This window comes from Coregonus lavaretus (genome assembly GCF_964263955.1).
Source record: "Coregonus lavaretus genome assembly, chromosome: 8".
Lineage (NCBI taxonomy): Eukaryota > Metazoa > Chordata > Actinopteri > Salmoniformes > Salmonidae > Coregonus > Coregonus lavaretus.
The window spans coordinates 12,954,780-12,973,405 of NC_139995.1; the positions used below are offsets into that span (position 1 = coordinate 12,954,780).

General features: G+C 42.9%; 2 protein-coding genes across 2 annotated transcripts; both read right to left on the reverse strand.

Annotated features, from left to right (window-relative positions):
- Nucleotides 1-540: 540 nt before the first annotated feature.
- zmynd10 (zinc finger, MYND-type containing 10) lies at nt 541-14,142 on the reverse strand (the record flags this gene model as incomplete). Its single annotated transcript, XM_084167809.1, has 12 exons — nt 541-676; nt 905-1,030; nt 1,569-1,690; nt 1,857-1,982; nt 2,369-2,541; nt 8,681-8,775; nt 8,885-8,973; nt 9,118-9,270; nt 9,390-9,443; nt 13,523-13,639; nt 13,780-13,888; nt 14,054-14,142. 12 exons carry the CDS (start codon nt 14,140-14,142, stop codon nt 541-543), a joined length of 1,389 nt encoding a protein of 462 aa, XP_084023935.1.
- A 1,241-nt stretch (nt 14,143-15,383) lies between these two features.
- On the reverse strand, nt 15,384-17,217 carry LOC311133431 (GATOR1 complex protein NPRL2-like; the record flags this gene model as incomplete). The annotated part of the gene is made up of 6 exons (XM_084166923.1): nt 17,115-17,217; nt 16,882-17,018; nt 15,921-16,018; nt 15,787-15,823; nt 15,584-15,677; nt 15,384-15,505 (listed from the first exon to the last, which is right to left on the reverse strand). Exons 1-6 carry the CDS (start codon nt 17,167-17,169, stop codon nt 15,384-15,386), a joined length of 543 nt encoding a protein of 180 aa, XP_084023049.1. The 5' UTR covers nt 17,170-17,217.
- Nucleotides 17,218-18,626: the final 1,409 nt, after the last annotated feature.

Below are 18,626 nucleotides of genomic sequence, written 5' to 3' on the forward strand. Positions count from 1 at the left end.
TTGATACCTTGCTGTTACCCGAACAATAGGCAGATTCTGATCCCAGGAACACTGACCAAAATGATGAGTCAAAACACCTGCAGCCACAAACTTAGGAGTTTGTCTTTTTTTTTATATTTCAACATCTATAACAGAAGCATAGACCTATTTAATTGTTATAAATGTCTAAAATGTGCAAAACAACTTGTAAAATTACAAGCTACAACAGAGGAGCCCATTATTGTCTTGAGTTCTGCTCCCTCCGAAGTTCAACCTGTGAGTTCCACTCAGTGTCAGGTCTGAGATAGGGATAGAAAAGGCTTAGCAGTTCATTACCTTCATTACCTTCATTAACCCTTCTAATCACTAGTTAGATTATCATTGTAATCATTGTAATTCATAAAATCTAGAAGTTGGAATTGAATCGAGTCAAACCTCAAAATATGTAGATTAACGGTGCAAAGCCATAACAACTGCATTCGAATCCCATCCCAAATGGCATTTAGATGGAGAACTGTCCATTGACTTGTCACCTTGTTAGCCCCTTCTCTCTCCCACCACTCAGTCCAATATGTCAGTTATGTCTGCCTCTCTCTCTGTAGGCGTTACGGTCAGGTCCTTCTGGAGCTTCTCTGTGGCTTCAGCCATCAGCTGGCAGGCAACCTTGTGTTTGGACCAATGCTTCACTTGGCATTCCCTACAAGGACAGAGCAACAACACTTAGAATCTCATTCAGCTGTACACAGTAGAACCTCCTGAACCAAGGGGTGTGAATAAAACCATTGGCTTTTTCATAGTCTTTTGAGTACATCTTTCATTGCAAGACTAGTAAGAGATTCAAAATAAAAGTGGCAGAACCATTCTCTTGATATTTATTTAAGGAGATGCATTTCCCTGTATAGTGTTTCACTGTAACCAGTCTTACCTCTGGCAGTACCATTCTCTCTGGCAGCGAGAGCATCTCTTAGAAGCCTCGGCCCCACAGGCTCCACACTTGGGCTTCTCAGGGATCAAACTCTCCATCACATCCAGGTTATAGGTCTGGGCCAGTCTAAACAAAGATGATTCAAATTCAAAAAGAGTATAGATTGGAACAGAGACAGAAAGATCCACATTTGTATGTCTGAATCCCATCCCATGTTCAATTCTCCCTTAAAGATTTTGGTCTCGCCTCCCGAGTGGTGCAGCGGTCTAACGCAATGCATCGCAGTGTTGCGGCATCACTACAGCCTGGGGTTCAATCCGGCTGTGACCGGGAGTCCCATTGAGCGGCGCACAATTGGTCCAGCGTCGTCCGGGTTAGGGGAGGGTTTGGCCGGGGGGGCTTTACTTTGCTCATCACGCTCTAGTGACTCCTTGTGGCGGGCCGGGCGCCTGCAGGCTGACTTGCTCCAACACATTGGTGCAGCTGGCTTCCGGGTTAAGAGAGCGGGTGTTAAGAAGCGGCTTGACGCATGACTCGACCTTCGCCTCTCCCGAGCCCATTGGGGAGTTGCAGCGATGAGACAAGCACGTAATCACGAAATTGGGGAGAAAAAGGATTTGGTCTCATTCAGTCTCTTTACTAATGTCACCAGTCTCAGTATTACCTGAGTGCTTGCTGTCTCAGGTCCTTCTCCGAGGGGTTGAACGTTTCCTTCACTTGGTACTTGGCAATGGCTTTCCACTTCCCTGTATTGTCCCGCATAATGTTGTTCCACATCTCTGGAATCTACAAGTAAAAGGACTATATTTATTTGTATGACAGCAATTCATTGTTTTTGTGTGTGCATGTTCCTGTGTGTGTGTGCACACATGCATGTTCCTGTGTGCGCGCGTGCATGTTCCTGTGTGTGTGTGTGTGTGTGTGTGTGTGTGTGTGTGTGTGTGTTCCTCACCTGTTCCAAGATTAGGTCTTTCTTTGGAGGGGCAGGGTCTGTGACAGTGAGGTGACTGAGGAAGCGCTGGAGCTCTACCAGGTTGGGCAGCTGGTCAATTAACACCTCTGTCATGAAACCTCGTAGCTACACACAAAATATAAAAGGGTGATTTTCTGACATTTCATGGTTTAAGTTTCAGTTTGAGTTAGACTTTTATTGTACTGCGGTCTGCATTGTGGTCTGTTTGATAGACCACCTATGCTATCCTGCACAGAGTTCTCAGAGCTCATAATGCTATCCTCACATACGGTCAAGAAGGAGAGACAATCATGGAAATAACAGTAATAGGAAACACCGCAGTCAAAACAGTAGCTGGATACCTCATCTGTCTTCTAATCAGAGGGGAGATCAGATACGATATTAAAGGACAATGATCTGGCACAGACATTCTTCCTGAGCTTTAGTTTTGACCATTAGGTTTTAGAAGACACTTTAGTCAGAAGAGCCAGTACTGGCTGAGGCTGCCGTACCTTTAAGAGCTGGTTCTTGTTGAAGTTATTGAAGTCATATTTCCTTTGGCAGTCTTCCTTCAGCACCAGGTTGTACAGAGCAATCCAGACTTGGCCGTCCAATTTGGTCATCTTTAGACGGTCTTCGGATGGAACCTTCTGCCATTTTCCATTCATGTACTTCTCCATCACGCCTGTAGAGGGAGACAAAGGACAAGTAGTGAGTGATATGTTGGGCTATTTACTACATTTTACATTTTTACATTTTAGCTCTTATTCAGACCAACTTCCAGTAGGGAGTGCATACATTTTCATACTTTTTCGTACTGGTCCCCCATGGGAATATAACCCACAACCCTGGTGTTGCAAGCGCCATGCTCTACCAACTGAGACACCCAGGACCTAGCAATGGTCATCGTAATGGTTAAAAGGTTTTAAAAACAATTTAAATAAATGTAACAGTCGGATAATGAATGAAGATATTCCAAAATTTTAATTTTTATAATCCACAGATATTGACTGAATTATAGGGCATAAAACATTTTACTGGCATGGACAAATAAAGAAATGGAGTTCAGTGATTTTCGTGGGATTTTTTTTCTTGAATGCACTCATATATACATGTTATTATTGTATCAGGTATTTTTTTTATATTTTGTGTTAAAATAAAGACAATTATATGTGTCTAATTTGAGTAAATTTACTGGGTGTATTTGCATATATGAATAAATTAACATACTACAAAGGGAAGCACAGCCGCGAGCTGCCCAGTGACACGAGCCTACCAGACGAGCTAAATTCCTTCTATGCTCGCTTCGAGGCAAGCAACACTGAAGCATGCATGAGAGCATCAGCTGTTCCGGATGACTATGTGATCACACTGTCCGTATCTGATGTGAGTAAGACTTTTAAGCAGGTCAACATTCACAAGGCCGCAGGGCCAGAAGGATTACCAGGAGGCGTCCTCCGAGCATGCGCTGACCAACTGGCAAGTGTCTTCACTGACATTTTCAACATGTCCCTGACTGAGTCTGTAATACCAACATGTTTCAAGCAGACCACCATAGTCCCTGTGCCCAAGAACACTAAGATAACCTGCCTAAATGACTACCGACCCGTACAGTGCTTTGCAAAAGTATTCATCCCCTTTGGCGTTTTTCCTATTTTGTTGCATTACAACCTGTAATTTAAATGGATTTTATTTTTGGATTTCATGTAATGAACATACACAAAATAGTCCAAATTGGTGAAGTGAAAGGAAAAAAATAACTTGTTTCAAAAAATTCAAACAAATAAATAATGGAAAAGTGGTGCGTGCATATGTATTCACCCCCTTTGCTATGAAGCCCCTAAATAAGATCTGGTGCAACCAATTACCATCAGAAGTCACATAATTAGTTAAATAAAGTCCACCTGTGTGCAATCTAAGTGTCACATGATCTCAGTATATATACACCTGTTCTGAAAGGCCCCATAGTCTGCAACACCACTAAGCAAGGGGCACCACCAAGCAAACGGCACCATGAAGACCAAGGAGCTCTCCAAACAGGTCAGGGACAAAGTTGTGGAGAAGTACAGATCAGGGTTGGGTTATAAAAAAAAGAATATGGCACCACAACAAACCTGCCAAGAGAGGGCCGCCCACCAAAACTCACAGACCAGGCAAGGAGGGCATTAATCAGAGAGGCAACAAAGAGACCAAAGATAGCCCTGAAGGAGCTGCAAAGCTCAACAGTGGAGATTGGAGTATCTGTCCATAGGACCACTTTAAGCTGTACACTCCACAGAGCTGGGCTTTACGAAGAGTGGCCAGAAAAAAGCCATTGCTTGAAGAAAAAAATAAGCAAACACGTTTAGTGATCGCCAAAAGGCATGTGGGAGACTCCCCAAACATATGGAAGAAGGTACTCTGGTCAGATGAGACTAAAATTGAGCTTTTTGGCCATCAAGGAAAACACTATGTCTGGCGCAAACCCAACACCTCTCATCACCCCGAGAACACCATCCCCACAGTGAAGCATGGTGGTGGCAGCATCATGCTGTGGCAGGGACTGGGAAACTGGTCAGAATTGAAGGAATGATGGATGGCGCTAAATACAGGGAAAATCTTGAGGGAAACCTGTTTCAGTCTTCCAGAGATTTGAGACTGGGACGGAGGTTCACCTTCCAGCAGGACAATGACCCTAAGCATACTGCTAAAGCAACACTTGAGTAGTTTAAGGGGAAACATTTAAATGTCTTGGAATGGCCTAGTCAAAGCCCAGACCTCAATCCAATTGAGATTCTGTGGTATGACTTAAAGATTGCTGTACACCAGCGGAACCCATCCAACTTGAAGGAGCTGGAGCAGTTTTTCCTTGAATAATGGGCAGAAATCCCAGTGGCTAGATGTGCCAAGCATATAGAGACACTTCAAAAGACTTGCAGCTGTAATTGCTGCAAAAGGTGGATCTACAATGTATTGACTTTTTTTGGGGGGGGTGAATAGTTATGCACGGTCAAGCTCTGTTTTTTTTGTCTTACTTCTTGTTTGTTTCACAATAAAACATATTTTGCATCTTCAAAGGGGTAGGCATGTTGTGTAAATGAAATGATACAAACCCCCCAAAAATCCATTTTAATTCCAGGTTGTAAGGCAACAAAATAGGAAAAATGCCAAGGGGGGTGAATACTTTCGCAAGCCACTGTAGCACTCATGTCTGTAGCCATGAAGTGCTTTGAAAGGCTGGTCACGGCTCACATCAACACCATTATCCCAGAAACCCTTGACCCACTTCAATTTGCATACCGCCCCAACAGATCTCTATTGCACTTCACACTGCCCTTTCCCACATGGACAAGAGGAACACCTACGTGAGAATGCTATTCATTGACTACAGCTCAGCGTTCAAAACCATAGTGCCCTCAAAGCTCATCACTAAGCTAAGGACCCTGGGACTAAACACCTCACTCTGCAACTGGATCCTGGATTTCCTGACAGGCCGCCCCCAGGTGGTAAGGGTAGGTAACAACACATCTGCCACGCTGATTCTCAACACGGGGGCCCCTCAGGGGTGCGTGCTCAGTCCCCTCCTGTACTCCCTGTTCACCCATGACTGCATGGCCAGGCACGACTCCAACACCATCATTAATTTTGCCGACGACACAACAGTGGTAGGCCTGATCACCGACAACGATGAGACAGCCTATAGGGACGAGGTCAGAGGCCTGGCCGTGTGGTGCCAGGATAACAACCTCTCCCTCAACGTGATCAAGACAAAGGAGATGATTGTGGACTACAGGGAAAAAAAGAGGACTGAGCACGCCCCCATTCTCATCGACGGGGCTGTAATGGAGCAGGTTGAGAGCTTCAAGTTCCTTGGTGTCCACATCACCAACAAACTATCATGGTCCAAGCACACCAAGACAGTCGTGAAGAGAGCACGACAAAGCCTATTCCCCCTCAGGAGACTGAAAGGATTTGGCATGGGTCCTCAGATCCTCAAAAAGTTCTACAGCTGCACCATCAAAAGCATCCTGGCTGGTTGCATCACCGCCTGGTACGGCAACTGCTCAGCCTCTGACCGCAAGGCACTACAGAGGGTAGTGCGTACGGCCCAGTACATCACTGGAGCCAAGCTTCCTGCCATCCAGGACCTCTATACCAGGCGATGTCAGAGGAAGGCCCTACAAATTGTCAAAGACTCCAGCCACCCTAGTCATAGACTGTTCTCTCTGCTACTGCGTGGCAAGCGGTACCGGAGCGCCAAGTTTTGGTCCAAAAGGCTTCTTAACAGCTTCTACCCCCAAGCCATAAGACTCCTTAACAGCTAATCATGGCTACTCTGACTATTTGCACTCTCTGTTTATGATCTATGCATAGTCACTTTAACTCTACCCACATGTACATATTGCCTCAATTACCTCGACTAACCTGTGCCCCCGCACATTTACTCTGTACCGGTACCCCCTGTATATAGCCTCTCTACTGTTATTTTATTTTACTGCTGCTCTTTAATCATTTGTTATTTTTTACTTAACACTTATTTTTCTTAAAACTGCATTGTTGGTTAAAGGCTTGTAAGTAAGCATTTCACCTGTTGTATTCGGCGCATGTGGCAAATACAATTTGATTTGATTTGGAACAGGTCTGCAACCACCAAACATTTGCTCTGTCTACCCTACCTGCACTCACCTGCACTGTCTAGACTGCCTCATTGTTGTCACGTTCTCTTGCATAATTCAACAAGTGTGTCAATAGCAAGATACCCACAGATTATAAATCAACACGCTTGGCCCTAGATTACACTAAACATACACTGTTTGCGAGATCAGACATAATATCACTATAATCCTAGTGTTCATTCTCGGAAGTTACTTTCATTTCAACTCATCTATTTTGTAAACATTTCAACTGTATTAAATTATTACTCTTTTCAACTCCACAAAAAATGAACACCCATCAAAATAAAAAGTTATCTTTCTTCTCTTTCTTGTGACGCAAGTGTTGAGATGATGTGTTAAAACCCAGACGAACCTTCAGCGTTCTTATACAGTGGCTTGCGAAAGTATTCACCCCCCTTTGCATTTTTCCTATTTTGTTGCCTTACAACCTGGAATTAAAATGGATTTTTGGGGGGTTTGTATCATTTGATTTACACAACATGCCTACCACTTTGAAGATGCAAAATGTATTTTTTGTGAAACAAACAAGAAATAAGAAAAAAAAACTGAAAACTTGAGCGTGCATAACTATTCACCCCCCCAAAGTCAATTGGATTGAGATCTGGGCTTTGGCTAGGCCATTCCAAGACATGTAAATGTTTCCCCTTAAACCACTCGAGTGTTGCTTTAGCAGTATGCTTCGGGTCATTGTCCTGCTGGAAGGCGAACCTCCATCCCAGTCTCAAATCTCTGGAAGACTGAAACAAGTTTCCCTCAAGAATTTCCCTGTATTTAGCGCCATCCATAATTCCTTCAATTCTGACCAGTTTCCCAGTCCCTGCCGATTAAAAACATCCCCACAGCATGATGCTGCCACCACCATGCTTCACTGTGGGGATGGTGTTCTCGGGGTGATGAGAGGTGTTGGGTTTGCACCAGACATAGCGTTTTCCTTGATGGCCAAAAAGCTCAATTTTAGTCTCATCTGACCAGAGTACCTTCTTCCATATGTTTGGGGAGTCTCCCACATGCCTTTTGGCGAACACTAAACGTGTTTGCTTATTTTTTTCTTTAAGCAATGGCTTTTTTCTGGCCACTCTTCCGTAAAGCCCAGCTCTGTGGAGTGTACAGCTTAAAGTGGTCCTATGGATAGATACTCCAATCTCTGCTGTGGAGCTTTGCAACTCTTTCAGGGTTATCTTTGGTCTCTTTGTTGCCTCTCTGATTAATGCCCTCCTTGCCTGGTCCATGAGTTTTGGTGGGCGGCCCTCTCTTGGCAGGTTTGTTGTGGTGCCATATTATTTCCATTTTTTAATAATGGATTTAATGGTGCTCTGTGGGATGTTCAAAGTTTCAGATATTTTTTTATAACCCAACCCTGATCTGTACTTCTCCACAACTTTGTCCCTGACCTGTTTGGAGAGCTCCTTGGTCTTCATGGTGCCGTTTGCTTGGGGGTGCCCCTTGCTTATTGGTGTTGCAGACTCTGGGGCCTTTCAGAACAAGTGTATATATACTGAGATCATGTGACACTTAGATTGCACACAGGTGGACTTTATTTAACTAATTATGTGACTTCTGAAGGTAATTGTTTGTACCAGATCTTATTTAGGGGCTTCATAGCAAAGTGGGTGAATACATATGCACACACCACTTTTCCGTTATTTATTTTTTAGAATTTTTTGAAACAAGTAATTTTTTTCATTTCACTTACATTCCATTACAGGAAATCTAAATCAAAATCCATTTCAATTACAGGTTGTAATGCACCAAAATAGGAAAAACGCCAAGGGGGATGAATACTTTTGCAAGGCAAAAGATTCAACAGAAAGCCAATGTATTCCATTGAGCTCATTTCAGCCATAACTGGAGTGTGTTTGACAGGTCTTTACAAACATTAACGCAGTCGTAACATTTACAGGAAAAAACGACAGGCACAAGCAAGAGTATGAAAGCCACAGGACAAGTGGATTTTGCACCCCTCAAACACAGGAAATAGATGGCTGAAAAAGACAGATCCTCAGGTGGGCGGGGCATGCACATTTCTAGTACTACACTGTAACAACAAGGCTATGTAGGTAAAAAGATGGCCATTGTTTTGATATAATCATATTATCCCATAGATGGGGGTATGTGGAAATTGTATGATCCATTTTGACCATTTGCATGAATACACGTTCAGTGACCAACCTGCTGAATAGCGACTCCAGGGGCTGTGCTCTACCAGCTGTACCAGCACACAGGGCAGGTTATGGGTGCACAGCATCCTATTGATCACACTGATGCTGTGTGTGAGAGAGAAATCACAAACAATACATTTCACTACATGACAGAATGACTTTTTGATAGTAGGTAAGGTATTTGAAAAAGTATATGTGAATGCTAATTTCCCACCTGTCCGTATGGTCAGTGATGTAACGCAGGACAGACAGAGCCTTGAGGGAAATTTCAAACTCTAATGCTGCATTCTGACTCTGCAAATCCTGCATCAGACACACAGCACAACAGAACACTTACAATCCACACCACTGACCAAAGTAAATCCACCATCCTGACTTGCAATGGCCTGACTATAACGTTGTAGCTGGAACCCAGACAGCTCCTGTAAAGAGGAATCCACCCTGTACCTGTATAGAGGATGATTCTCCACTCTCTGTGTGACTGAGTCTGTCTTGGGTTGGGGTGTCATCTCTTGATGCTCTGCTGGCCAGAAGGGTTAGTTTGCGGTGGCAGTAGTCCACCAGGTCCAGGACTGAGTCGTCTGCTGCGTCACAGGAGTCCTGTAACCAACAAACACAGAAACAAAATGTATTTAGGACATACTGTAGCCTATGTGATGTCAAACAGACACTGCATACATTGTGCTGGTACTGAGGCAAGTGTACAAATAAGTTCTCACCTTGTGAAACATAATTGTCTCAAGCAGGTTGATGATTGTAGCTTCATGGTGAATCTATAGATGAGAAGGGAGAGGCGGAAATTAGATGGAAACATCTAGGGCAGGGGTGTCAAACGTCCGGCCCACGGGCCGGATCAGGCCCGCAAACGGGTTTAATCCGGCCCGCGAGATGATTTTGTAAAGTATAAAAATGAGCTGCAATTTTTCAATAAAATAAACTGTTGTTCCAATTGTGTCCACTGGATGGCGCAATAGCAATTGTGTTAAGCAAGCAAACTGTTTATACCGGGGCAGAGCAAATAGGTCAAGCAAGTGCAGCCAGTCCGGATGAGCTACTTTGTTTTGCCCGCGATATTTATTACGGCTTCTACTTTTAACATTATGTGCTTTGGCACCCAAAAAGAGAAAAGTGGACGCAGAGTGCAGAGTGTTCCAAGAAAAATTGTCATCCTTCTATTTATTCACGGAATTGAATGGGAAAGCTGTATGTTTGGTGTGTTCACAGCAGGTTGCAGTGCTGAAAGAATATAACCTTCGTCGCCACTATGTGAGTCTTCATGCCGACAAATATGACAACTTTCAAGGACAGCAGAGAAGAGAGAAGGTGAATGAACTGTTGGTGGGTCTGAAGAAACAGCAGTCTGTGTTTACTCACAGCCGAGACATCAGTGACGCTGCAGTTAAAGCTAGCTACCTCATTGCTAATGAAATCGCAGTGGCTTCAAAACCATTTAGTGAGGGTGAATTTGTAAAAACATGCATGATGAAGGCAGCAGAGATTGTGTGCCCTGAAAAGCACCAGGCTTTTGCAAATATCAGCCTGACAAGAAACACAGTTGCAGACAGGATTTCCGATCTTTCAGTGGATTTGGACAGCCAGTTGAAGCAAAAAGTAAAGTCATTTATTGCGTTTTCGGTTGCAATTGATGAAAGCATGGACATTACAGATGTTGCACAACTGGCCATTTTCATCCGCGGAGTTGATGACACATTGACCGTCACCGAGGAGTTCGTGGAGTTGGTGCCGATGACAGATACAACGACAGCAGCTGATATTTTCACTGCACTCGTCGGCGCGCTGGACAGGGTCGGAGTGGACTGGTCCCGCGCTGTCAGCCTGGCTACAGATGGTGCGCCCTCAATTATCGGGAAAAAAGCAGGCGTTGTGACAAAGTTCAGAGAGAAAGTGCAATCTGCAAATGGAGGACGTGATTTTTGGACTTTTCACTGTATTTTGCACCAGGAGGCTTTGTGTTGCAAGTCATTAAAGATGGATAACGTCATGAAGGTGGTCATCCAAACTGTTAATTTCATCAGATCCAGAATCACCGTCAGTTTGACAGCCTTCTCAGAGAGAAAGACCACATCTATGGCCTGCCATACCACACTGAGGTAAGATGGTTAAGCCGAGGTGCTGTGCTGAGGCGTTTCTTTGATTTACGAGAAGAAATTGAACAGTTCATGGAAGAAAAGGGCAAACCAGTGTTAGAATTTAATTCCGCAGAATGGATGCAGGACCTTGCATTTATGGTGGATGTTACAGAGCACCTGAATAACTTGAACAAACAGCTGCAAGGGCGCAACAAAGTTGCCACGCAGTATTATGACAGCATACGTTCTTTCAAGTTGAAGCTGTCATTGTGGGAGACGCAACTCGCCGGTGGTGATGCAGCTCACTTCCCCTGTCTGAAAAATGTGTGCGCGACCCAACATGTGGCAGACATGAAGCGGTTCAAAGATAAAATAACGGGACTGTTAAGGGAGTTTGAGCAACGCTTTCAGATTTTTGGTGAACTGGAGAAAGACTTCAAAGTTTTTTGTTCGCCATTCACCGTGAATCCCTCTGATCTGCCCGTCAGCATCCAACTTGAAATAATAGACTTGCAGTGTGACTCGGATTTGAAGGGCAAATTTGCCGCAGCTGGCTTGGACACATTTTATCAGAATCTCTTGCCAGGTTACCCCAACTTGACAGCCCTCGCTGCAAAACTGTTGTGCATGTTTGGAACCACATATCTTTGTGAGCAAGTTCTCTGTAATGAGCATAAATAAAACAAAGCTGCGCTCAAGGCTCACGCACAAGCACTTGAATCACATCCTGAAGTAGGCTGCCACTCAGGATGTGACGCCTGATATTGATGCGCTGGTGAAAGCTAAAAGATGCCAGGTATCAGGAGTCAAATAAACTATGCAACCCCACTTAAAGTGCTGCATGAGACACCCTGATATAGTTCTGTGATCTGTGATATACTTCTGTGAATCACTGAGGCATTGTGTGTTTGTGTGTTGTTTGTCCTCAGAATTTCAAATAACTTGAGGTGTTTTATGATTAATAGTGATGTTGTGCTTTTGGACACACTGTCCTCAGGCTCCAGCTTTATGTTTATATGTTTTTATGTTGATGTGCTATTGTTTTTAATTGATTTTATTTTATTTGTATATTTAACCTATTCTTGACTCTGTGGTTCTTGCACTTGTTTGGGGAACAGGATTTCATTATTTGTATCTACATTTCTGCCTGAGAAATGACACCCTGATATAGTTATGTGATCTGTGAAACAGTTATGTGAATCACTGAGGCATTGTGTGTTTGTGTGTTCTTTTTCTTTAGAATTTTCAAATAACTTCAGGTGTTTTATGATTCATAGTGATGTTGTGCTTGTACTATTTTGGACACACTGTCCTCAGGCTCCAGCTTTATGTTTTATGTTGATAGTATTAAAACAAAGAAAACAATCTGAAGTTGTTGTTTTTAAGTTATATATACCATGATTTTACCGGTCCGGCCCACTTGGGAATAGATTTTCCTCCATGTGGCCCCTGAGCTAAAATGAGTTTGACACCCCTGATCTAGGGAGTGTACAGTAGTGACCATTGTGTGGGACAGTCACACATTTTGGCCCTTTGTCCCTAGACCAAACAATGTCCTGCATTTTATCAACAAATTAAAACACCACTAATTTACCCCAAAAAAATCAGTCAGACTTCCTATTCATTTGATGAGAATTGACATTCCAACCTCTCTTTTGCCGTCACATTGTAAAACAGTTAGGAAGGGAGACTTATCTCGGGATTGTTTGAAGCAGCAGCGAAAATGTTGAATGAGCAACTAATGAGCATGGAGAGACTCACAATTTTAACGAAATGACCTTATATCTTTCAGTCTAATAAGGCTATTTACTTACTTTTGTTAACTCTTCATTAGAAGTACTATTTTTGTAAGTAGTTAACTGTCCTCTTCAAGTTTAGCTGGAATTTAGCCAGAAATTTGACAAATGTGATTGGTTGACGATAAGACATTGGACTACATCAAGATATAGGCTATATCATAAGGATGTGGTAAACACCTCTCCAATGGTTGTTGAGATAAGATATTCTTTGCAGCTCAAGATGAGACGTAGGCCAATGTCATATCATCAACCAATCACATTTGTCAAATTCTTTCGGGCTAAATTCCAGCTAAACTTAAACAGCTCACTAGGTGGAGTGGAATTTATTATTGTAGGCTACACTGTTCCGCAAAATCTTCCCGTTGTCCAGATTTTGGTATTTTAAATGTGGTCACCCTAGTGTACAGGTACAACATGCACTGCTGTTGTACCTTGTACATGTTGTACCTGTACAGTGCATTCGGAAAGTATTCAGACCCCTTGACTTTTTCCAAATGTTGTTACATTCCAGCCTTATTCTAAAATGGATAAAAAATTTATAAAAAATATCATCAATCTACACACAATACCCCATAATGACAAATAATACCCCATAATAAAAAACAGAAATACCTTATTTACATAAGTACTCAGACCCTTTACTCAGTACTTTGTTGAAGCATCTTTGGCAGCGATGGGGTCTGAATATTTTTGTCAGAGCGGATTGTCGGGGGAAGGAACATAATTATAATAATGTGTACACTGCAAATTGACCACAACTAAGCCCAAAAAGAAATTGTATTTGAAAATAATAATTTCATACCTTAATTACTATACATCGAGACACGATCAAATCTGTTTTTTATTCGTGGGAATACTTGAGAACAGATTTCCTAAATTAAACAAATGTTTTGCTGAATTCCTGGAAATGTTTCTATTTTTTAAAACCCAAAACGAAATATCCCCCCTGGTATATGCACTCACCACCATGTACAGAGGAAAGGTGCTCTTCGGATTGAAGTCCTGGAGCTGACAGAGAATAGGAAACACCTTATGTTTCCAAAGCTCTACCAGAATCATCTCATGGACCAGGGTGGGGATCTAGGGTGAAAAAAGGGGACAATCAATTACCTGTGCAGTAACCTGTGCAGTATCTTTTTGGTCCATAAAAAAAAACGGAGACGACATAACACATCTGTACAGGTGACAGCTAATCTAGCGTTATATAAAACAGTTATTACCTTTCCCAGTGACACAAGGAGCTCCTTGACGAACTCGTCCTGAGTGGCTGAAGCGTTCAATATCGCCTGCATGTTGAGTTTCTCTATGTACTCATGCTGTCTGAACCACCTGTCAATCAAATAAAAAGCAATGAATGGAACACGGCTGCCACGACTCTGAATAAACGCGAGCTAGCTTGCAACTTTTGTCTAGCAGGCATTATCATCAGAGCTGGTCTTTGTTGTTAGCTAGCTAGCTAACGTTAGCTCCTAGTAGTAGCCAGACATACTGTACCTTGGAGAGCCAATGTCCCTGAGTGAGAATGTTTCCAGATTTTGGACATATCCTTCTGCCTCTCCGGGAAAAATAACAGAGGTTTCCATATCCCCGACAATAAATGTTTGCACCAAAAAAGGCTGAGTTGAGGGAAACTGTGGAAACTGAGGCAGTTTGACGTGCTAACTCACTTTACATTCTGTTACCCGTGGTTGGCATGGTTACTGGATACATACGCGTGCGCATTACAGACAGCATGACCACAAGAGACAGAGGTACAAAAAGACCCCCGAGGTGAGACCACCGAGGTAACCCTTGGCAGAGAGGAAGAGGCCAAGGTGGCTACTAATAATCATTAGACTAGGTGAGGTGAGCAAGATAAACAGTCAGACAGTGGGTCACGACGACAATGCATCTTTATTATTGCAAGGAGTTGGTATATACAGTAGAGTTTTTGCACAATTAATAAATAAGCATAATGTTCCTCGTTTTGTGGTCTTTTTGAATTCTTCCATTCATTGTTCTGAATGAAACTATCCCACAACAATGATTGCTTCAAGAGTCTGGATTGGAAAAACCTGAGGATAACAAGTGACATTCTGGTAGTATAAAAATACCTTAGTCTCAGCCTTTGAATACACATAATTTCCAGAACATTTCAGGGATAGGAAGAAGTCTGTTTAAGGCATCTTTAGCCGCGGTTGCTTCACTTTGTCTCTCCTGGACAGCAGGCTGTCTTGTGCATCAGATGGGAGACGAGCAGGAGGCTTCTGTTTTCGTACAATGGGACCTCATGTGGCTCTGCCTGTCTTTGTTTGAGAGAGGGCTTGCTCTATCTGCATCAAAGTCAGTGTGGTTGCTGATTAAGCCAGGGTATCACTTCCAGCACACAATGATGTTTGGGTCATTCTCCAAATGCTCGTCCAGCTCTTTGTAGCTCATTCCTGCAGAGAGAGACCACAGAGTATTGACATATTTCTCAAAATACTTATCCAGTCTAATGATTCATCCTCCTAGACACACTCGTCATCACTATAAAACCATTAATCATGTGACTGGCCATCAGAAATGCCTTCAAACGTACCTGTCTTGCAGCAGATTTCGACGTAACTATGGCAACCAGTGTAAAGGCGTGGCGGGCGGCTCCTTTCGTCACGGGTCACCTTAAAAGGATACTTCTGCAGCCGACGAATTAGAGCCTTCATCAGCCCATAATGGATCAGCCTCCTGTTGAGCATCACATGATATCAACAACAATAACACTATTATATACACTTCTCGGCATAAATATTCATACCATACTTCGTGGTCCATGTCAGCAGCATAAACATCATGGAGGATTGATGACTCACCTCTCATCTGCTCTCTGCAGCTGCTGCGAGTAGCGGGAGCAAAAATCGCAAACAGTGGTGCCTGGAGTAAGACCACAGTACAGCTGGAACACATCCCTTAAACGGGCTCTCTTCTGTCCTGAAACAGAAGTTATCATACACTGACTGTAATAAATTCAAACTCTTTCTGACTACAACTTCCCAAACTGATTGTTACCATGCTTGGTGACATAGCTGAGACACTCCGCCTGAATGGACCTGTCATCTATCAGGCTCTGGACTTTAGGGGTTGTGCAGTACACATTGGAGTACTGGAGACACACAACATACTGTGAGTCAACAGGACTGTAGACACACACACATTTCACATGAAGAAGACACATTATGTAAAGAAGGTATCATTACTGAGGGTTTTAATACCTGAAATATTGACACCAAGGTTACAACACCATAATACCTGTGAGAAAAAAAAATCTGGTAGAATCTATTCCATGGTTTCATAGGGAAATGTTTCATTTTCTGTAGCATCATATTACCAGTTTCAAACTACTCACAGTAAATTCTGTACGGCGATCCGGACTAAATTAAGTTCAACATCCGCTTCTGCAGATATCTTCTGGATATGCCTGAACCCATCAATGTAGGCCAGGATCTACAATAAAATTCAACACATTTTTTACAAAATGTTCAACAGTGCTTTAATCTGAGACAGTTTCATGATGACATTACACTAAGAATAGACAGATCATTGTTTCTCTGAAACCCTTGATGTGATGTCAGCCACACTCGTTACAGTAGGTATGCTCTCTGGTTAGCCCATGACTATCAGTTCCATTACACAAAAAAGTCATGGGACGAAGGCGTCGACTGTAGGGGGGAGTTTTGTTAAGAGCCGCGATGCTCGGTCTGAACATTAACATGCATCACTTGCGGTACGGTTTTGGAAGCATAAGGACCATAACTTTCGTATCGGTGAGAAATCATTTTAAAATAACAAAAGGTTAAATTGATACACACCTTTATAGGGAAAGGGTTCCCACACGGCCATATTTCCATGTTACAGCCCTGGTTTACGGAAAAGATACGGAAGACAGAGTGGATTACCTGTGCTAATTAGCCATCTGTATCTCCTAACACTTATGTGTAAACGGAAGGCAGACGCCGCAAACGTGTTGTCACTGAAAAATACTGTTGGCTACAAATGTGTTAAAAACAGTTAAAACAGTGTACAGTAAGTGTGTATTTTGCATTTGTGAAATTATTTAGATGTGATATGAAAGTAGAGGGATTTATGTTTCTAGAACCGTAGCGCAATTGAGAATCAATTCATGTTTTGATGGAGAATTTTGGCTGTTTTGGCTTGCAGAGCCAATTCGCCCTTTAAACAGAGCCTGTAAGGTCCTTGGACTAAGAAGTAACGTTAGGCTCCTTTAGTCCAACATTGGGCTAGCTTTCACTATGGATGAGCCATGGGTGCATCTGTGTGAGCTGCTATCAGTGTGGTGGTAGGCCTACCTGTTGAGTGGTGAGATCCCACTGGGATTTGATGAAGTGGTCCTTGCACTGAGTGAAGACAGGCACATTGTACTCCTGCACGGTCAGAGGGTCCCTGCTCTGCTCGATCAGCTTCAGGTTGATTGTATTGGACTCATCTGAATAAGAGGGAGGGAAGAAGCTTGTGTAAAACTGAGATATTGGGGTTTGACCTTTAAACGATTGTCTCACAAATTGCAATTGCACACACATACCGATGGGTAAGGTGCAGGCTCCAGTAGCATTGAGCTCCTCTAACAACGTGGACATAATGGGTAGCAGTTTCTGTTTGCTCTCCTCATTCGATATGAACCCACTCTCCAGCTGCAAAATAAAGAGAAACATTAATACTTTGTTCTATATATATATATCCTATATGACATTCAGACCTAGTAATGTTTTGGAAAATAGCACTAGTCTCCAGGGAGACACACTGTATATAGATTTTCTATTGTGTTATTGACTGTACGTTTTGTTCATTCCATATGTAACTGTGTTGTTGTTGTTTTTAACCGCACTGCTTTGCTTTATCTTGGCCAGGTCGCAGTTGTAAATGAGAACTTGTTCTCAACTGGCTTACCTGGTTAAATAATGTGCAGAAGATGATGTGCAAATAGAGATACTGGGGTGCAAATGAGCAAAATAAATAACAATGTAAATAACAATATGGGGATGAGGTAGTTGGGTGGGCTAATTACAGATGGGCTGTGTACAGGTGCAGTGATCGGTAAGCTGCTCTGACAACTGATGCTTAAAGTTAGTGAGGGAGATAAGAGTCTCCAGCTTCAGAGATTTTTGCAGTTCGTTCCAGTCATTTGCAGCAGAGAACTGGAAGGAATGGCGGCCAAAGGAGGTGTTGGCTTTGGGGATGACCAGTGAGATATACCTGCTGGAGCGCATACTACGGGTGGGTGTTGCTATGGTGACCAATGAGCTAAGATAAGGCGGGGATTTGCCTAACAGTGATTTATAGATGGCCTGGAGCCAGTGGGTTTGGCGACGAATATGTAGTGTGGGCCAGCCAACGAGAGCGTACAGGTCACAATGGTGGGTAGTATATGGGGCTTTGGTGACAAAACGGATGGCACTGTGATAGACTACATCCAATTTGCTGAGTAGAGCATTGGAGGCTATTTTGTAAATGACATCGCCGAAGTCAAGGATCGGTAGGATAGTCCCGTTTTACGAGGGCATGTTTGGCAGCATGAGTGAAGGAGGCTTTGTTGCGAAATAGGAAGCCGATTCTATATTTAACTTTGGATTGGAGATACTTAATGTGAGTCTGGAAGGAGAGTTTACGGTCTAACCAGACACCTAGGTATTTGTAGTTGTCCACATATTCTAAGTCAGACCCACCGAGAGTAGTGATTCTAGTCGGGCGGGCGGGTGCAAGCAGCGTTCGATTGAAGAGCATGCATTTAGTTTTACTAGCGTTTAAGAGCAGTTGGAGGCTACGGAATGAGTGCTGTATGGCATTGACTGAGGTCAAAGTGGCTGGACACTCATTGCAAAACCTGTCAACAAAACATACTGTATTGTACACCTACTTGGTAGGTACAGTGAGGGAAAAAAGTATTTGATCCTCTGCTGATTTTGTACGTTTGCCCACTGACAAAGAAATGATCAGTCTATAATTTTAATGGTAGGTTTATTTGAACAGTGAGAGACAGAATAACAACAACAAAATCCAGAAAAACGCATGTCAAAAATGTTATAAATTAATTTGC